Below are 15179 nucleotides of genomic sequence, written 5' to 3'. Positions count from 1 at the left end.
AGCCCGTCCAGGGAAGGAGGACCAGCCATGCCCCAGGAGAGCTAGTCATGCCCATTTCTAGAAACACAGGCTTTGCTTTCTGTACCCCAGCAGCTCCTGGAGCTGCCCCTCCTCTGTGTTATGAGGCACACAGGAGGAGGTCAGGGACACAGGCCAGGCCTTCCCTCCGAGTCCCCCATCTGGTCATGTCAGAAGCTCATCTGTGCTGGGCCCCTGCTTGCCCGGGGCAGGCTATGCTCCTGCTACGTCTTTTGGGCTCAAGGATGGCTCTGTCAGCTTACCCCCAAGGCCCGTGAGAGCGCTGCCTGCTGCCTCTCCTCTCCACAGACCCCCAGACTCAAAAGAACATAGCCGAGTAGAGACCAGCTGCTGGCGTGGTGCCCCACTCACCCAGGGTGGGGAGGGCCTCCTCTGAGCCAAAGCCACTGTCCCTCAGTGCCTTCATGACCCAGTGCAATGCTCTGGACGTCTGGGCCACCTGGAAGGCATACGCCAAGCGAGATGTGGTCAGCGCCTGTCCCCGTGCAGCACACCTACCCCCACCCCTCCCCCGAAAGCACAAAGGCACTGCTGGAAGTGCCCCTCCTGCTGCAGTGACCTCACCAGCATCCAAGCCCACCCTGCTTCCCTTGGTCCCCAGCAGTGCCCACCAGGGAGACACAGAGGCCACTGGACCTGGACACACCAGAGGCCACCGAACCATGCTGAAGCCCCGGGAAGAGCTCTGAGCTGTCTTCTCAGGGGGAAGGATGACCCATGGAAGCTTCCCAGGGCTCCTGTTCCTCCCAGAGAAAAGAAACTTCTGGAAGCCAAACATACTCAACTACAGGCAAAGTAGGAGCCACGTGATGAACAGGGGCCAGGAGAACACCGCTCGGTGGGCGGCAGCCGCACTCGTGTTAGAGGGTGGCAGCAAGGCAAGACCCCACAGGAGAGAAGGCAGTTTGCACAGAGCCTGCAGGCAGTGGTCCCCGCGTGGGGGCTGGCTGACGGCGGACACCCTGCCAGCACACGGGCCCAGGGGCTTGCCCCCCACCCCGACACAGCAGAGCTGAGAAGGCGGGAGACTCCGGTGACAGCATAGGGGCGCAGGTCCTGCCTGCCAGGAGGCTGCTGTGGGCTGCAGGGGCTCTCATAAGAAAGCACAGGTCCTCTGTGCCACCAGCAAGAGGTGCACAGAAGGGCAGGGACCCAACCCCCACCTGGCCCCCCCCTCCTTATCCTGGAGGCTGCAGGCCTCCCCGGCCACCAGCCCCCGTGCATCCCTCCGTTGCTGTGCTTATGACACTCCGCCGCGACAGGGGACATTATGTCTGTGCCCCCAAGACTGGAAACCTCTAAGCAGGAGACAATGCCTGTTCGCCCTGACATTCCTCGGGCCAGCCCTGGATGTGGCACAGAGGGGGAGGGCGGAAACATGAAATGATGGACGGACGGACGGACGGAAGGAAGGAAGGACGGACGAATGAATGAACGAATGAAGAGACGGATGGGCGGGTGAGGGAACGTTCAGGGACCGGAGCCCAGCTTGCCTGCAAGGCTGCCCAGGGCTTCCTGTCTCAGGCCCAGGGCTCGGAGCCCAGCTGTGTGGCCCATCCTGTGGGGGGACATCAGTGCTCACTGCTGGGGGATGGAGGGGCTGCTCACCTGGAGCTAACTGCCTATTGACAATGTCCTTCAAGCTGCCTCCTACAAAGGAACGCGCTCCTGCGTGTGGAAGCGTCAAAACCTTGGCCCCTCATTGCCACCATCTGGGGCGTTCTGAGACGTCCACACGCTGCTTTCTGATGTCGTTCCTCATTCAGACGCACCCTGCACCTCCCTCCCAGCATCCCCTGGTGGCCTGGGACGTCTGGACGTGGAGTCCTGCGCAGCGGTCATCTCAGAGGACAGCTCTGAGGGGGCCAGAGAAGGGGACCAGAGCAGCCCCTCTGACCAGCCTGTGGTGTGGACACCCCTAGTGCTCCCTCTGACCAGCCTGTGGTGTGGACACCCCCAGTGCTCCCTCTGACCAGCCTGTGGTGTGGACACCCCCAGTGCTCCCTCTGACCAGCCTGCGGTGTGGACACCCCCAGTGCAGTGGGGCCAAGCTCGGCGGGGAAGTGTTTGACAGCATTTTCTGGAGGACAGAGAAGGTGCTGCTTCCAGTTGGGAACGGATGCCCAGACATTCCCCAAGTCCGTCTCAGGGTCATTTCCCCAGAGTGTTCCCTCTCAGAGAGCAGGGGCCAGGCCTGTCGGAGGCCTGGTCCAGACGTGGGCCCTGGCCCGGAACTCACCTGCGCCTCCAGGGAGGCGAGCCTCTGCTCCAGGGAGCTGGACCGCTTGCGACCCTCCATTTCCAGCAGGTCCACCGCGGTGTTGACCCTGGAAGAGCACAGAGCCGGGCTGAGCTCTGGCCTGAATGTCGGGAAATACGGTCCCAGGCTGCAGGGGGAGGTCCCTGCCAGACCCAGTGGCCGGGCCTCTCCTGCCCTTCACTCCAGGCCTCCTCCCCTCCCCCTGAAAGTATCTACAACATGCGTTTCCGTCAGAATGAACACGGCCTCCCGCCCCAGAGAGGGCGGTCTCCTAGCGAGCAGCTGCCCCCCCGCGCCCACGGCCCCTCGACACTTGTAGGGCCTCCCTGGGGGCGAGACGCAGGTATGCGCGACGCTCCTCGCCGTGACTGGCCCACAGGACGCCAGAAGGCGAAGCACCAAGTTCAGAGCCGCTTCTGGGCAGCAAGGGTGGGGGCGGGGCAGCGCGCGGTTCGGAACATCTGTCTGGTTTGTGTAGCTTGGCTACAGCACAGCGGCGTCCCCAGCCTTGGTCTGGCCCATTTATAGTAATTAATTCCACGGCCAGACGTGGCCCAGGCTCTCCCTCCGGCTGTGCCCGCTGCCACCTGCCGGGGACGCTCTTCCATAATAAACTCAGCCCCCACTTCGGTGACCGCTTCGAATGGTTCTCTAGGGAAAGGGGAGGAAGGTATCCCGAGGGTCCGGGTGTCACTCCTCCCCTCAACTATGTGCTCCCTAATCCCACAGGAGCCATGAAACCACTTCCTGCCACGTCCCCAGTCAGCCTGTGGACTGCTGTGTGGGCACTGACGCAGCGTCCTCAGACCCCATGACTCGTGTCACCAGGACAAGCTCGCCAGAGACCCCGCCTCATCGACACACCCCCTCCCCGCTTTGTGGCTGGAGAGGAGTGGGCTCAGCTCAGCCACAGGGCTGTGGGGCCAGGGTGCGCCTCGCGGCCTCCCCGGGCCTCGGATCCCTCCCCTGAGCCCGGGAGGGAAGGTGGCCAGCGCAGAGCTGGCCCGTGTCCCCAGCCAAGGGCCGAGGGGTGACGCGGACAGCCGGGAGCAGCACCGATTTCACGCCAGAATGAGGAAGGGAGGGAGGACCTCGGGGCAGGAGGACGACACCCAGCGAGCCTGAGCTCCAGGCGGGCCACCCGGTCCCACAGAAGTGGCAGCAAGGCCGTGTGCCCACAAGGTCACTGAGCTCACCCCCCAGGCCAAGGGGGCCTTCCCCGGCCCACACCCCTCCTTCAGCTCTGTCCACAGGGTCAGCCCTGCCCGCAGCGCGGGTGACCTTCTCCCTCCTCCCCACCCCCGCGGGGTCCAGTCTTCCCAAGGACCCAGAGAGAAGGCCGTGGGACAGCCGGAGGACACAGGTTTTCCCGCCCCAGGGACCAGGCCCAGGTGGGCTGTGGCCCGCAGCGCGACTTGGAGCTGTAGGGGTTTCCCGCCCCCTGGCCACAGGGGCGACCCTACTTCTCGCCGATGTCTTGAATCTGCTGCTCTGGCCTCTGCTTCTGCTGGTACCGCTGGTTCTGCAGGTAATTCTCCTTCAGGTAGGTCTCCCAGGACAGGAGCGCAGCCTCCTCGTTCTTCTCCAGCTTGCTCTCTGCAGGGCCAGGGGCACATGGAGGGACCCGGCCGCCCCATGGGGGGCACGGGGAGGGGCCCCGGCCGGGAGGAAGGCCGCGGGAGCCCACCCCAAGTCCACCGAGGGGCTGGGGGAGGTCAGAGGCCCGCGGAGTCTCCCCGGTTCTAGAAGGAGCCACCACACCCCCTACAGGCCCCCACTGGGCCCGAGACCCGAGACAGCGGAGGGCGTGCTCTGGGGACGGCGGAGTGAGGGGACTCACTGAGCTGCTTGTGCCTCTTGGCAGGCACCTTCAGGACCACCCTCTTGATGAACAGGTGCAGGTGGCTGAGGAGGATGAAGGGGGGTGGCGCGGGGGGCCTGCCGTGGTACTCCTCTATCAGGTCGTGGCGCTGGAACTTCCAGATCTGGTCCGTGTGCTCCTGGACCTGCTGGAACGTGTAGCTGGCAGGAGGCAAGGGGCGTGGGTCACGGGAGAGCCGGCGGGACCCTCAGATTTGCCCACAGCATTGCCTGGGGGTTCTGGGGGACCCAGGGGGGCGGCCCACGAAAAGCAAACACACAGCACCCTGGAGGGCAATTCCTGAAGCAAAGATACGCCAGCTGGGTCCCACGCCCCCGGGAGGCTTCCTTCCCCGTGGCCCCCGCGCCCCGTGGGGGGCCCTCACTTGAACATGGCAATGAGGAGGTTCAGCAGCAAGATGTTGGTGAACAGCAGGTAAAGACACAGCAGGATGACCGTCAGCCACTCGGGGAAGGCAGGCTCGTGCCGGATGGCGTCGCTCTCGGGGCACTTGGGCTTGTAGGGGTCCGTGCCATTGGGGCTGCACTGGTCCAGGCTGAAATTCACACCTGGGAGTCGGGGGCGGGTGCCGGGAACAAAGAAACCACACAGAGTCACAAGTGTCCCTTGGGCAGTGAGCATCTCTGGGGCCTGGACACCCCCACAGCGGGGTGTCTACATGCTGTAGACATGCTGTCTACACCCAAGCATCCTCCATGGGCAGGAAGCGTGGCTGCCAAGGAAAGAGGAAGAGCCCTGGAGCCAGACCCACACTCCAGCCTGGCGCAGGCCCCTGCCTGGCACATGGCTGACCCCTCTTGGACACGTCCTGGGCTCCCAGGCAGAAGCCAGCCCCAGGAGGGGTGACGCAGGCTCCAACCACAGAGAGCCCAGGGACATGGGACAGAATTTGAACCGAGAAAATGAACAGTTACCACAATGAGGAGGGAGGCGGGGGAGGGAACTGTGTGGCGCAGGCCACGTGCTGACCTCCGCAACAGGGGGTACCAACCGAAGTGTAGTGCCCCATCCGTAGCCAAGGGAAGGGTATGGGAGACCATAAAACATAAATATGTGTCCAGCTTGTACACCTCAAAACACTCCCGAGAGGGCATCTCTAGTGGCAGTCATTAAGGGCAGTTACCCTGGGGAAATGCGCTTACAGACAACTTTATTCTTTATATTTACTTTGGATTTAACATTTTTGCAACAATGAGCATGCGCTAGTTTTTAGGGCCTGGAAGTCTGTACCTCCCACCACCCCGTGTCTGTTTTGCTGATCTCCCCCACCCCCAGCAAACAGGCCCTGCTAAGGAGAACAAGACCACACCAGAACACACCCTTCCCTTTCAGGAAACTAAAAAACGGAAAGTAAACCGGACCCAAAGCCAGCAGAAAGAAGGAAATAAGAAACATCAGATGACCAGAAGGCAAACAAATAAAAGACAGAATAAGAAAACAACAAAGAAAATCAATAAAACCAAGATCTGGCTCCTGGAAAAGACTGAGAAGATTACAGCCCTTTACCCTGACTGGTCCATGGGGAGGGGGTTGAATCGCTCAAGTTACAAGGACGAGAGAACAGCACTGCCAACCCCACAAAAGTCAGAAGAAGTCTAAGGAAACACCGCAGAACTGTGTGCTAACAAAGTACGTGGCTTAGAAACGGGCAGACTCCTAGCGAGAGACGAGACACCGAGAGTGACTGAGGAGGAGGCGAGAGGCACGCAGACCTGACACAGGTAAAAAGATTGAAGTTATAACTTAGAACTTCACACAAAGCTTCATTCCGGCCCAGAGGGCTTCCCTCGTGAATTCTACTGAATGTCTGAGAATTAAAACCAACCCTTCACAAACTCTTCCAAAATCTGAAGGACGAGGGAACACAGATGATGCGTTCTGAGGGCGGGACCACCGTGATACCAAAACCACGCAAAACAAAACTGAACATAGATGCAAAAACCCTCCCCAAAATGCCGGCAAATTGAATCCAACAACACATAAAAAGAATTCTACTCCTTGACTGAGTGAGATAGATCCCAGGAGGGCAGAGTCGGCTTTACCTCTGGAAATCAATGAATACAACACACCATATTAATAGCACGAAGAACAAAAATCATGTGAACATTTCAACAGATGTCGAAAAGTGTTTGACAAAATTGTATACGCTTTTATAATAAAAAGCACTCAAGAAACTAGGGATAGAAGGTCTTCCTCACTCTGATGAAGGACATTTACAAAAAAACCCCATAGTGAACATCGTACTTAGCAGTGAAAGATTGAAAGCTTTTCCCTCTAAGATCAGGAACAACATAAAGATGTTTGTTCTGGACGCTTCTATTCAATATTGTATCAGGAGATCTAACCAGAATAATTAAGTAAGAAAAAGAAATAAAGGTATTGGATGGGAAAGGAATAAGCAAGAAGCATCGCTATTTGCAGAGGGCAAAACCTCGTATATAGTAAATTCCGAGGAATCCACTAAAAACTATGAGAGCTATAAAGAAGTTTGGCACGGTTTTAGATCAACATGCAAATATAGGGTATTTCTGTACACTACCAACAAAAGATCCAAAAATGAAATTAATAAAATAATTCTACTTACAAAAACATGAAAAAGAATCAAAATCTTAAGAATAAACTTCAAATGAGTGTAACTCTCACACTGAAAACTATAAAATATTGTTGAAAGAAATTAAAGATCTAAATAAGCAGAAAGGTAACCCATGCTCACAGTCCAAATCCTAGATGGCTTTTGGGGAAAGTGAGAAGCTGATCCAAAAATTCATGTGGATCCAAGGGACCCGGCAGCCAAAGCAATCTTGAAACAGAACAAAGTTGAAGGACCCACATGTCCTGATTGTGAAACTTACCATGAAGTTACACTTGCCAAGACCGAGTGGTGCACGAGAACATAGAGATCAACAGATAGAGCTGAGAGTCTATAGATAAAACTTTCATTAATGGTCAGCTGATCTTTGACAAGGGAGCCAAGACAATTCAATGGGGAGAAATGGTTTTTTCAGTACGTGGTGCTTGAACAACTAGAAATTTCCATACAAAAGAATGGCCCTTACCTCACACTGTATAGAAAACTAGTTTAAACAGCTCAAAGGCCAAAAGTAAGAACAAAAGCTGTTACTTCTGGAATGACAACACAGACATTAACTCTTCATGACCCTGGATCAGGCATGGGGTTCTGAGATAAACACAAATGATAAAAAGCAATTGATAAGGTGGACAGCATCAAATTAAAAACGTTTGTGCTTTGAAGGACACCATCAAGAAAGTGACAAGACGACCCGTAGAATATACTGGTAAATCATACACATGAGAAGGGACTGGTGTCCATATGTAAAGAATTCTTGTAACTCAATAAGAAAGAAAAAGAATCCACTTGAGACATGGGCCAATGAGGGGAGTAGACATTTCTCCAGAGAAGACGCCCGAATGGCTCAGGGAGCACGTGAAGGGGTGCTCCACATCGTTTAGCATCAGGGAAATGCAAATCAGAGCCCCAATGAAATGCACCTCACACCCACTGGGACGGGTAGAAGAAAAAAAAAAAAGAAAACAAACAATGACAAACCAGAGAGAATGTGGAAATTGGGGCCCTTGGGTGCATTGCTGGTGAGGACATAAGATACAGGGCAGCTGCCAGAGAAAACAGTTTGGCCAGTTCTCAAAAAGTTAAACACAGACTTAGCATACAGCCCAGCGGGTATACGTTCCAGTCCCAGATATATGCCCAAGAAAGATGAAAACATACGCCCACACAAAAACTTGTAAAAAACTTCTAAGTAACTGTTCATAGCAATGTTATTCATAACAGCTAAAATGTAGAAACAACACGTGTTCACCGACGTACAAATGCATAAACAAATTGTGGTCTGTCCATACAACGGAATATTACTTAGCAGCAAACGGGAATTAAATACGTTACGCTAAGAAAACGCAAGATACGAAGATAACAAATTGCGTTCTCCGGTTCATATGAAACGTGCAGCAAAGACAGACTGTACAGATGGAAAGTAGATCAAAGGCCGCTAACAGTCCGAGGATGGGGAGTGACGCTAACAGGGGTCTTTGGTGGGTGATGCACGTGTTCTGCACTAGAACCGCTAAAGCACACTTTATACAGCGGAGTCTTGCGGCGAATTAGATCTCGGCGAAGCTGCTGAAAAGAAGGAGCTCAGTAGGCAAAAAGGCTTGACCCCGTCCGGAGAAGGAGGAGGGACAGGGTGGCATGTGGTGTGGGGGAGGGGTGTCGGCTGGTGTCCCAGCACCCCAGGCCACACCCTTGGCCCGTCTGGGATCTCAGCACAGCTTCGGGGTTCAGCTCAGATGCCCCCCGCCCCACTGATGCCATCACACAGGGCCCTTGGGGAGCTGCCACCGGCCGCCTCCTGCCCCCCATCCTTCTGTGAGCTTTGCCGGCGCCCCGGCGGGTGCTCTCTGTGCCCCATGTCCTACCGTCAATGTAAGCCGGCATCTGCCCGAAGATGGTGAGGTACGACTGGTAAACGACCCCCCGGAAGATCCAGTCCACTCGGCTCTCATTGTGGATGAGGATGGCCTGCTTGGCCACCCCAAAAGACACCACCCACACCGCCAACAGGAAGAGGAAGAAGAAGACGTCCTTCATCTGCAGAGACACAGTGGCCCCAGCTGCAGCCACGCGCGCCCACATGTCCCCTCCCTGCACACCTGGGCGGGGGCCCCGCAGCACTGGGAGGCGTCTCTGACACCCACTGCAGGGACACGGGGGCCCCGCGTCCAGGAGGGCGCCACACAAGGGGCTGGATGGGACTGTGACCCACGGAGGGGAGTGACCGGGGCTGTAACAGGGACAAGGAACGAGCTGTTGCGATCAGGGAAGGCTTCCTGGAAGAGGAGATGTACACGCAAGGACCTGAGACAGGTGTGCTAGGGCTGGGAGCCCGAGGGCAAAGCAGGGACGTGGGAACCTGGCAGCGGTCTCGGCCCGGGCGCCCCTCCCCGGCCGCTGGCGTCAGGACCCACTCGTCCCCTTACCATCCGCTTCACGATGATGATCTTGGGCCCCAGCGTCTTACTGACGGTGAAAATGTGCATCAGCCGGAGGCAAAACATGATGAAGTCCAGGGAGAGGATGATGCGTCCCGGGTACAGCAGCCCGGGGATGAGCCTGCCCAGGGCAGAACCGAGGCCCTCAGCTCGCCACGCCGGAGCCTGCCCACCTGCCCGCTCACCGGCCCGAGCCCACGGTGGCTCTGGAGCCCAAAGTACCACGCATGGGGTACAGCTCACGGGCAGAGCCTCCGGGGGCTCTCCAGAAAAGTCCAGAAACCCAGCCGGGGGCAGGGCAGGCGGGCCCCACTTTGGCCTCTTGCCTCATGGAGAACGAGACGGTGGCAGGGACGCACGGGGCCCTGAGCCCCAGCAGGAAGGGCCAGGGAGGGCCTGGCCCCAGGAGCTCTGGCCCCTTCTCTGCTCCTCCGCCGGCCCCGGAGAGCGTCTGCCCACCAGACAGACGACAAACACGCCCCAGGGGACCGGAGCCCTTGGGGCTGCCCGTCGCGGACGGGAGGCCCAGGGGAGACCGAGCCGCTCACCTGCAGGTCAGTCCTGCTACGAAGAGCAAGATGGCACCGACGTCCAGTTTGTTCCAGAAGTCGCTGAAGTACAGGAGCGCCACCTTCATCAGCCCAAGCTCATCGGGGTCGTAGAAGAGCTGAGAGAGGGCGCGGTTAGGGGCCTGGCTGTCGTCACCATCGGCACCAGGACGGTAAGAACACTTGCTCCTTCCCGGACAGCGAGGCCAGCCAGGGAGGGGACAGATTTCCCCCGTTCCCGTGTCCCCCGGGGTCGAGGAGGAAGGGGGAGGGGCTCCAGGTGTTGCCGGGCACCCTGAGCCCGCCCTGCGACCCATCCCAGTCCTGCTCAGCCCACAAATGTCCGTGTTCTTGAGGGCTGTCCGTCCTCTCTGTTGGGAGCCAGCCAGCTCCCAACGGACCCCAGGATCCCGGGAAGGGTGGGACCCTGGCGGCGGGGTGGGCCAGGGAGAGGTCCCGGAGATGGTCAGACTCAGAGCGGAGGGCACGTGAGACCCCCACTCTGGGGCTGCCACCTGTGAGACTGGAGCTTTGTCCCTGGGAGGGCAGCTGGTTTCAGGAAGCGGTGCGGCCGGAGACAAGCGGGGAAGAGCCCAGTGGGACAGTGCTGCTTCCTGCACCTGCCTCCGCACCTGTCTCTGCCCCTGCCTCCCGCACCTGTCTCTGCCCCTGCCTCCGCACCTCCCTCCGCACCTGCCTCCCGCACCTGCCTCCGCACCTGCCTTCCTCACCTCCCTCTGCCCCTGCCTCCCAGGAGCTCTGAGGCTGCCCCAGGCCCTGGCAGCAGCGTCTGGGTGCCTGGTGAGCCTACCGTGTGCCCACCCACAAAAGTGACCCGGCTGCGGGTCCCGGGGCCAGGCGCTCCCAGCTGGGGGTGGGGACCAGAGGACAGTCCCTGTGGGTTGGGGATGTGGGGAAGTGGAGAAGGGGGCCGGCCGGGCGCACCTGTCGCAGCTCCTCACACACCAGAGAGAAGAGCCAGAAGTAGATGAGGCACTCGCACCACGAGGGCGCGGGCTGGAAGTCCACCATGAGCACGTAGGCGAAGAGGCACAGGAAGGCGAAATAGGACAGGATGTTGAGGTGGAAGATGACCACGGGAGCGCTGAAGAAGGCGCGGACCCGGAGCAGGCCCCTCCTGGCCTGCAGCTTCTTCTCCCTGCAGGGCAGAGGCCGGGGGCAGACGGCAAGGCTGCGGGGGCCTGAGAGCCCCAAGGACCTCTGCCTCGCCTGAGGGGTGGGGCCAGAGTGCTCCTGCGCTCCCATCACACGGCAGGGACAGCAGCGCGGGGACACAGCCTGCGTCCAGGCAGCCCACTCTGCCTATGCAGCCTGTAGACGGCTCCGCCAGACGGCACCATGGAGGGGAGGGCCCTGAAAGAGCCCTTTGGCTCTGGGGTCACTAGGACGGAAACGAAACGCTGGGCTCCGGTGGGCGCTCAGCGCAGGGCAGGGCGGGGCGGGCGCTCAGGGCACGTGGGCACTTCCCACAGGTGGGGACCCTCCCTCAGCCTCCCGCCCGCACGCCTGGACCCGGGGGCAGCCATCGGGACAGACGCGACTTGCCCCCTACAAGCACATCAGGGAGGAAGGTCTGCGGGCCCTGCGGGCGCCCAGCAGCCCGGCTGGTACCTGAAGGAGACGAAGCTGGTGCAGAGCAGCGGGAAGACCAGCATACACAGGATCACCCGCCAGAGCCCATTGTCCACACAGAGCTGGCCCCACCACACCTTGGTTAGAAAAGCCTGGGGACAGTGGGGGCAGCTTCAGAAGAGCAGGCGCTGCCTGTGCCGCACCCCTGCAGGCCGTGCTGCGTCTGCTCCGTGCGGAGTGCCCACGTGGTCCCCAGTGCTCTGAGCCCCGCCGCACCACGTGGTGGGCAGTGCAGGCAGAACCCGTCTTCTGCGGCTGAGGAAGAGGCTCCAGGCCCGGCCAGCCTTTCCCCGGGGTACGGGCTGGGGCCACCCGGAGGTCTGCGGGCTCCCAGCTGGGAACACCCCTGTGGGGCTGAGTCTTCACCACCCACCACCCCTCTCTCTTAGCATCAGTTTCCTCACGGGCAAAACAGGAGGGGAGCACACGATCAAGGGCCAGGCCTTGTCCCCAGGCCCCCGGGGGCCACAGCACTGGGACCCGAGTGCCAGTAGGTGACCAGGAGGCCGCGTCAGCGCCCACAGCTCCTCCCGGAAGCGAGCCTCAGAGGGTCACCTGGATGCCTCCGTGAGACACGAACTTCATGTCTTTGGCCTCCAGGGCCAGCTGCAGGCAGGTGGTCCTCCCCCAGGCCTCCGACACGCGGGTGAGCAGTTTCTGTGCCCTTTCCTCGTCCTTCCGGTGGCACTCGGTGAACACCCCTGGCAGAAGGAAGATCCGTGTCCGAGCCGGGGACCGCGTCAGGGACTGGCTCCTCCAGATGCCACGGTCTGGGCAGGACCGAGGACGAGGCCCCCGGGGCAGCGTGTGAGGAGCCGGGCCGCGGTCCCAGGCCGGCCCCATAAACTCACCGATGGCTCTGTGTTCAAACTCGTTGGCCAGCGCCAGCATCTCCTCCAGGCTGTCCGTGTCCTCCTCCTCCTTGGACAGCTCCTTCAGCATCTTGCTGCAGGCCAAGGCCGCCGCAATGCAGTCCTGGCTCTGGGCACCGGGGAAGCCACCCTGAGAACCCAGACAGTCCAGCCCCGGAGCCCCAGACACACTGCCTGGGCGTGAGGAGACGATGTGGGCCACCAGGTCATTCCTTGTCGTGCCCCGTCCATAGAAACCACTTGGGCCCCCCCAAATCAGTAGGTGAGCCTGAGCCGGAGGTCCAGTCTCCCACACTGGCCAGGGGGAAGGGTCTGCTTGCCCACCCAGAGCACGGCCCTGACGGCACAAGTCCCAGCACGGCCCGGGCATCGGGTAAACCCCAGGCCTAGGGCTAAAGGGCAGAAATAGGACCAGGTCCACGCAAGTCTCCTTCAGGCTCTGGGCGCCCAGCCTCAGTGGCTCTGCCTGTCCCAGGCACCAGGGATGCCGAGAACATCTCAAGGGAGACTCTCCAAGCATAGCCCAGAGGCACTGTCTGGTCTAGGACAAGGGGCTGGTGGCGGATCCTGGAAAGCCCCCCGCACACTGAGACCCACAGAGCACACCCGAGGCCACAGGCAGGCCCAGCTCTGCCGCTGACCCACCACGAGCCTTGGGAGAGGACAAGCCTCCCAAGACCACAGAGAGGGTAGACACTGGCGACACTGGGGAACAGCCAATTCCACAAAAGCGACTTGGAAATGCCAACGCTGCAATGTAGGGGATCTCAGAGAGAAACTACACTTGAATTTCCCGGTAAGAAGAGAATCTGCTGGAAGTAAAGGAGGCCATATGTGGGGGCCTTGGGCCTGGCCCGTCCCCCATCATGACCATGAAGCTGCCACGGCCTAGTGATAACGGCCCAGGAGGCTGAGGGCCGATGTCCCCAGGCAGCCCGCAGAGGGGCTCAGGGCAGGCTCACACGGGGCTCGCTCCCCATCTGAGTCACAGACTCTGTCGACATCCCTCATGGTCCATGGAAGGAGATGCAGGCCCCAGGGATATCACCTTCTGCAGGGTCGCCACAGAGCAGGCTGGCCACGGCACGGGTGACCCACCAACCCCCAGCCCTCACGTGGGCCATGGCAGGTGGCTGCTCCGAGCTATGCCCGCACACACAGCCTCTGCCCTGGACAGAAGGACAGGAGGCAGCTCATCTCCCTAAATTTCTTTTCCTGCCTGAGCCTGGCTCTCTGTCCTCCAACACTGTGCACTCTGGGTCCCCTCCATGGTCATGGGCAGCCCTGCCCCCCTCCAAAGCCGCACACTCCTCTACTTGCTGTTGGCCCTAGGCTTTGGGAACACACTACCTGGCCGGAGCCCTGCCGCCCATCCACACACAGCCATGCTTCTTGAGAAACGGGCCTAGTTACCTGGGCCCAGATGATTTCTGCCAGCTCCCGACGACTCTGGACGATGGCCCAAATGAGAAGATCGCGGACCGGGTCCATGGTGAAGGCCACATGTCCTGAGGAACGCTTGTGGAGGGACCAGAGGCTTACTCCCTGCATCTGGAGAGCAGCGAACATTCAGAACCTCTCCTAGGCCCCCAGTACTGTTGGTCACCCCAGTGGGCCTGCTGTGGGTGCAGCCTTGAGCCCAGGTCCGCACCTTCCCAGAACCACTGTCCCTGGAGGCTGAGCCCAGAAACCTGCAGTTTCAACTCCACCTTAGACTGATTTCATGCGCACCAGAGATTTAAAACCGTCCCTCTGGAGACACATGGAAACATTCAGAAAGTGGAAAGCCCAGCTAACTCCTGGCCTAGCCTCTTCTTTACACACCAGGCACCTCGAGTTTCCTGAGTCTTTTCTGATGGCATCAAAGCCTTTCTGGGTAGTCAACTTCTAGCACAGAGTCTGTTAGAGATTCACGGCTATGAGTTCCTCAAGGGAATCTACACGGTGTCTCCTGCAGAGAAGGCCACCGAGAAAAAGCCAAACAGACAAGGGTCACATGTGAGCAGGTGGGCACCTCCCCCCAGACTCAGTTTACGCAGTGACATGGGAATCCAGCTTCCTAGCCCATCCAACAATAAACACCTACTTAGATGGTCCGGAAAACATTTCCAGAAGTGAGAACACATTCCCCACGTGACACACAAAATTCCGCTTTTTTTTAAGAAATTTTAGAAATTTCCTGAAGGCTTGTCTTTATGTTAAAAGAGATTAGTTGGTAAAACTAAATAAATTACCAACATGTCTAACTATGAGCTTCCAGCTTGGACCATCATAAAGGGCATCTTAAATACTCTGGAATCTCAAAGAGCGAGTGGTGAGTATACAAAACCCAGGCACAGCCCCCTCTCTCCCAGAGTTCAGACAGAGCCCACCTGAGACAACGGATGAATCTGAAAACCTGAATGAAGTGGCTAATTTTCTGCTAGCTATAAAAACCAAATCTGGCCATAGAACACACAGAAAATCTAAACTGAGAAATTATCAGAAAAGAAACAGGAAATTCTCAGAGCTACTACCCAAAAAGGCCCCGAGCCCTGATGGACTCATAGGAGAGCCTGTCAAGCTTGTAAGAACAGTGAATTCCAGCCACATAAATGGCTCCAGAGCAAAGAAATAAGGAAGGTTTCCCAGTGGTTTTCACAAGGATCACATAAAGCTGGTACCAGAACCTGACAAAGATGCCTCCAAAATTAAACAAAAGCTCAGACATTCTGGTGCAAAAAACCATGAAAATATTGGCAACAAAATTCAGCATCATACTAAACACATGTCACACAGCAATCAAGTTAAGATCAAAACAAGAATAAGTATGTTTTGTCATCAGGAAATCTGTTGAAATAATTCAGCAAATTCATAGTTTAACGAAGAAGAACCATTCCAGTTCTCAAAAGGCACCTGAT

The 15179-nt window shown here is 58.4% G+C and overlaps 1 protein-coding gene across 10 annotated transcripts in view; it reads right to left on the bottom strand.

The window, feature by feature from the left end:
* The window catches only part of TRPM2 (transient receptor potential cation channel subfamily M member 2), a 50811-nt gene that overhangs the window by 7750 nt on the left and 27882 nt on the right, over positions 1-15179 (bottom strand). For 9 of the 10 annotated variants that reach the window (XM_059392485.1, XM_059392483.1, XM_059392484.1 and 6 more), the window contains 13 exons: positions 13693-13830; positions 12259-12388; positions 11963-12108; positions 11387-11499; positions 10700-10913; positions 9755-9873; positions 9195-9327; positions 8634-8805; positions 4546-4729; positions 4140-4321; positions 3763-3895; positions 2279-2366; positions 391-478 (listed from right to left, as the gene is read on the bottom strand). In XM_059392485.1, the coding sequence (XP_059248468.1) occupies positions 391-478; positions 2279-2366; positions 3763-3895; positions 4140-4321; positions 4546-4729; positions 8634-8805; positions 9195-9327; positions 9755-9873; positions 10700-10913; positions 11387-11499; positions 11963-12108; positions 12259-12388; positions 13693-13830 (1840 nt within the window). The remainder of the gene's footprint in view (positions 1-390; positions 479-2278; positions 2367-3762; positions 3896-4139; positions 4322-4545; positions 4730-8633; positions 8806-9194; positions 9328-9754; positions 9874-10699; positions 10914-11386; positions 11500-11962; positions 12109-12258; positions 12389-13692; positions 13831-15179) is intronic. The other variant, XM_059392481.1, reaches the window with a different exon arrangement.

The sequence above is a fragment of the Mustela nigripes genome, chromosome 2, assembly GCF_022355385.1.
Source record: "Mustela nigripes isolate SB6536 chromosome 2, MUSNIG.SB6536, whole genome shotgun sequence".
Classification (NCBI taxonomy): domain Eukaryota; kingdom Metazoa; phylum Chordata; class Mammalia; order Carnivora; family Mustelidae; genus Mustela; species Mustela nigripes.
This window is presented reverse-complemented; position numbering and strand designations above follow the sequence as displayed.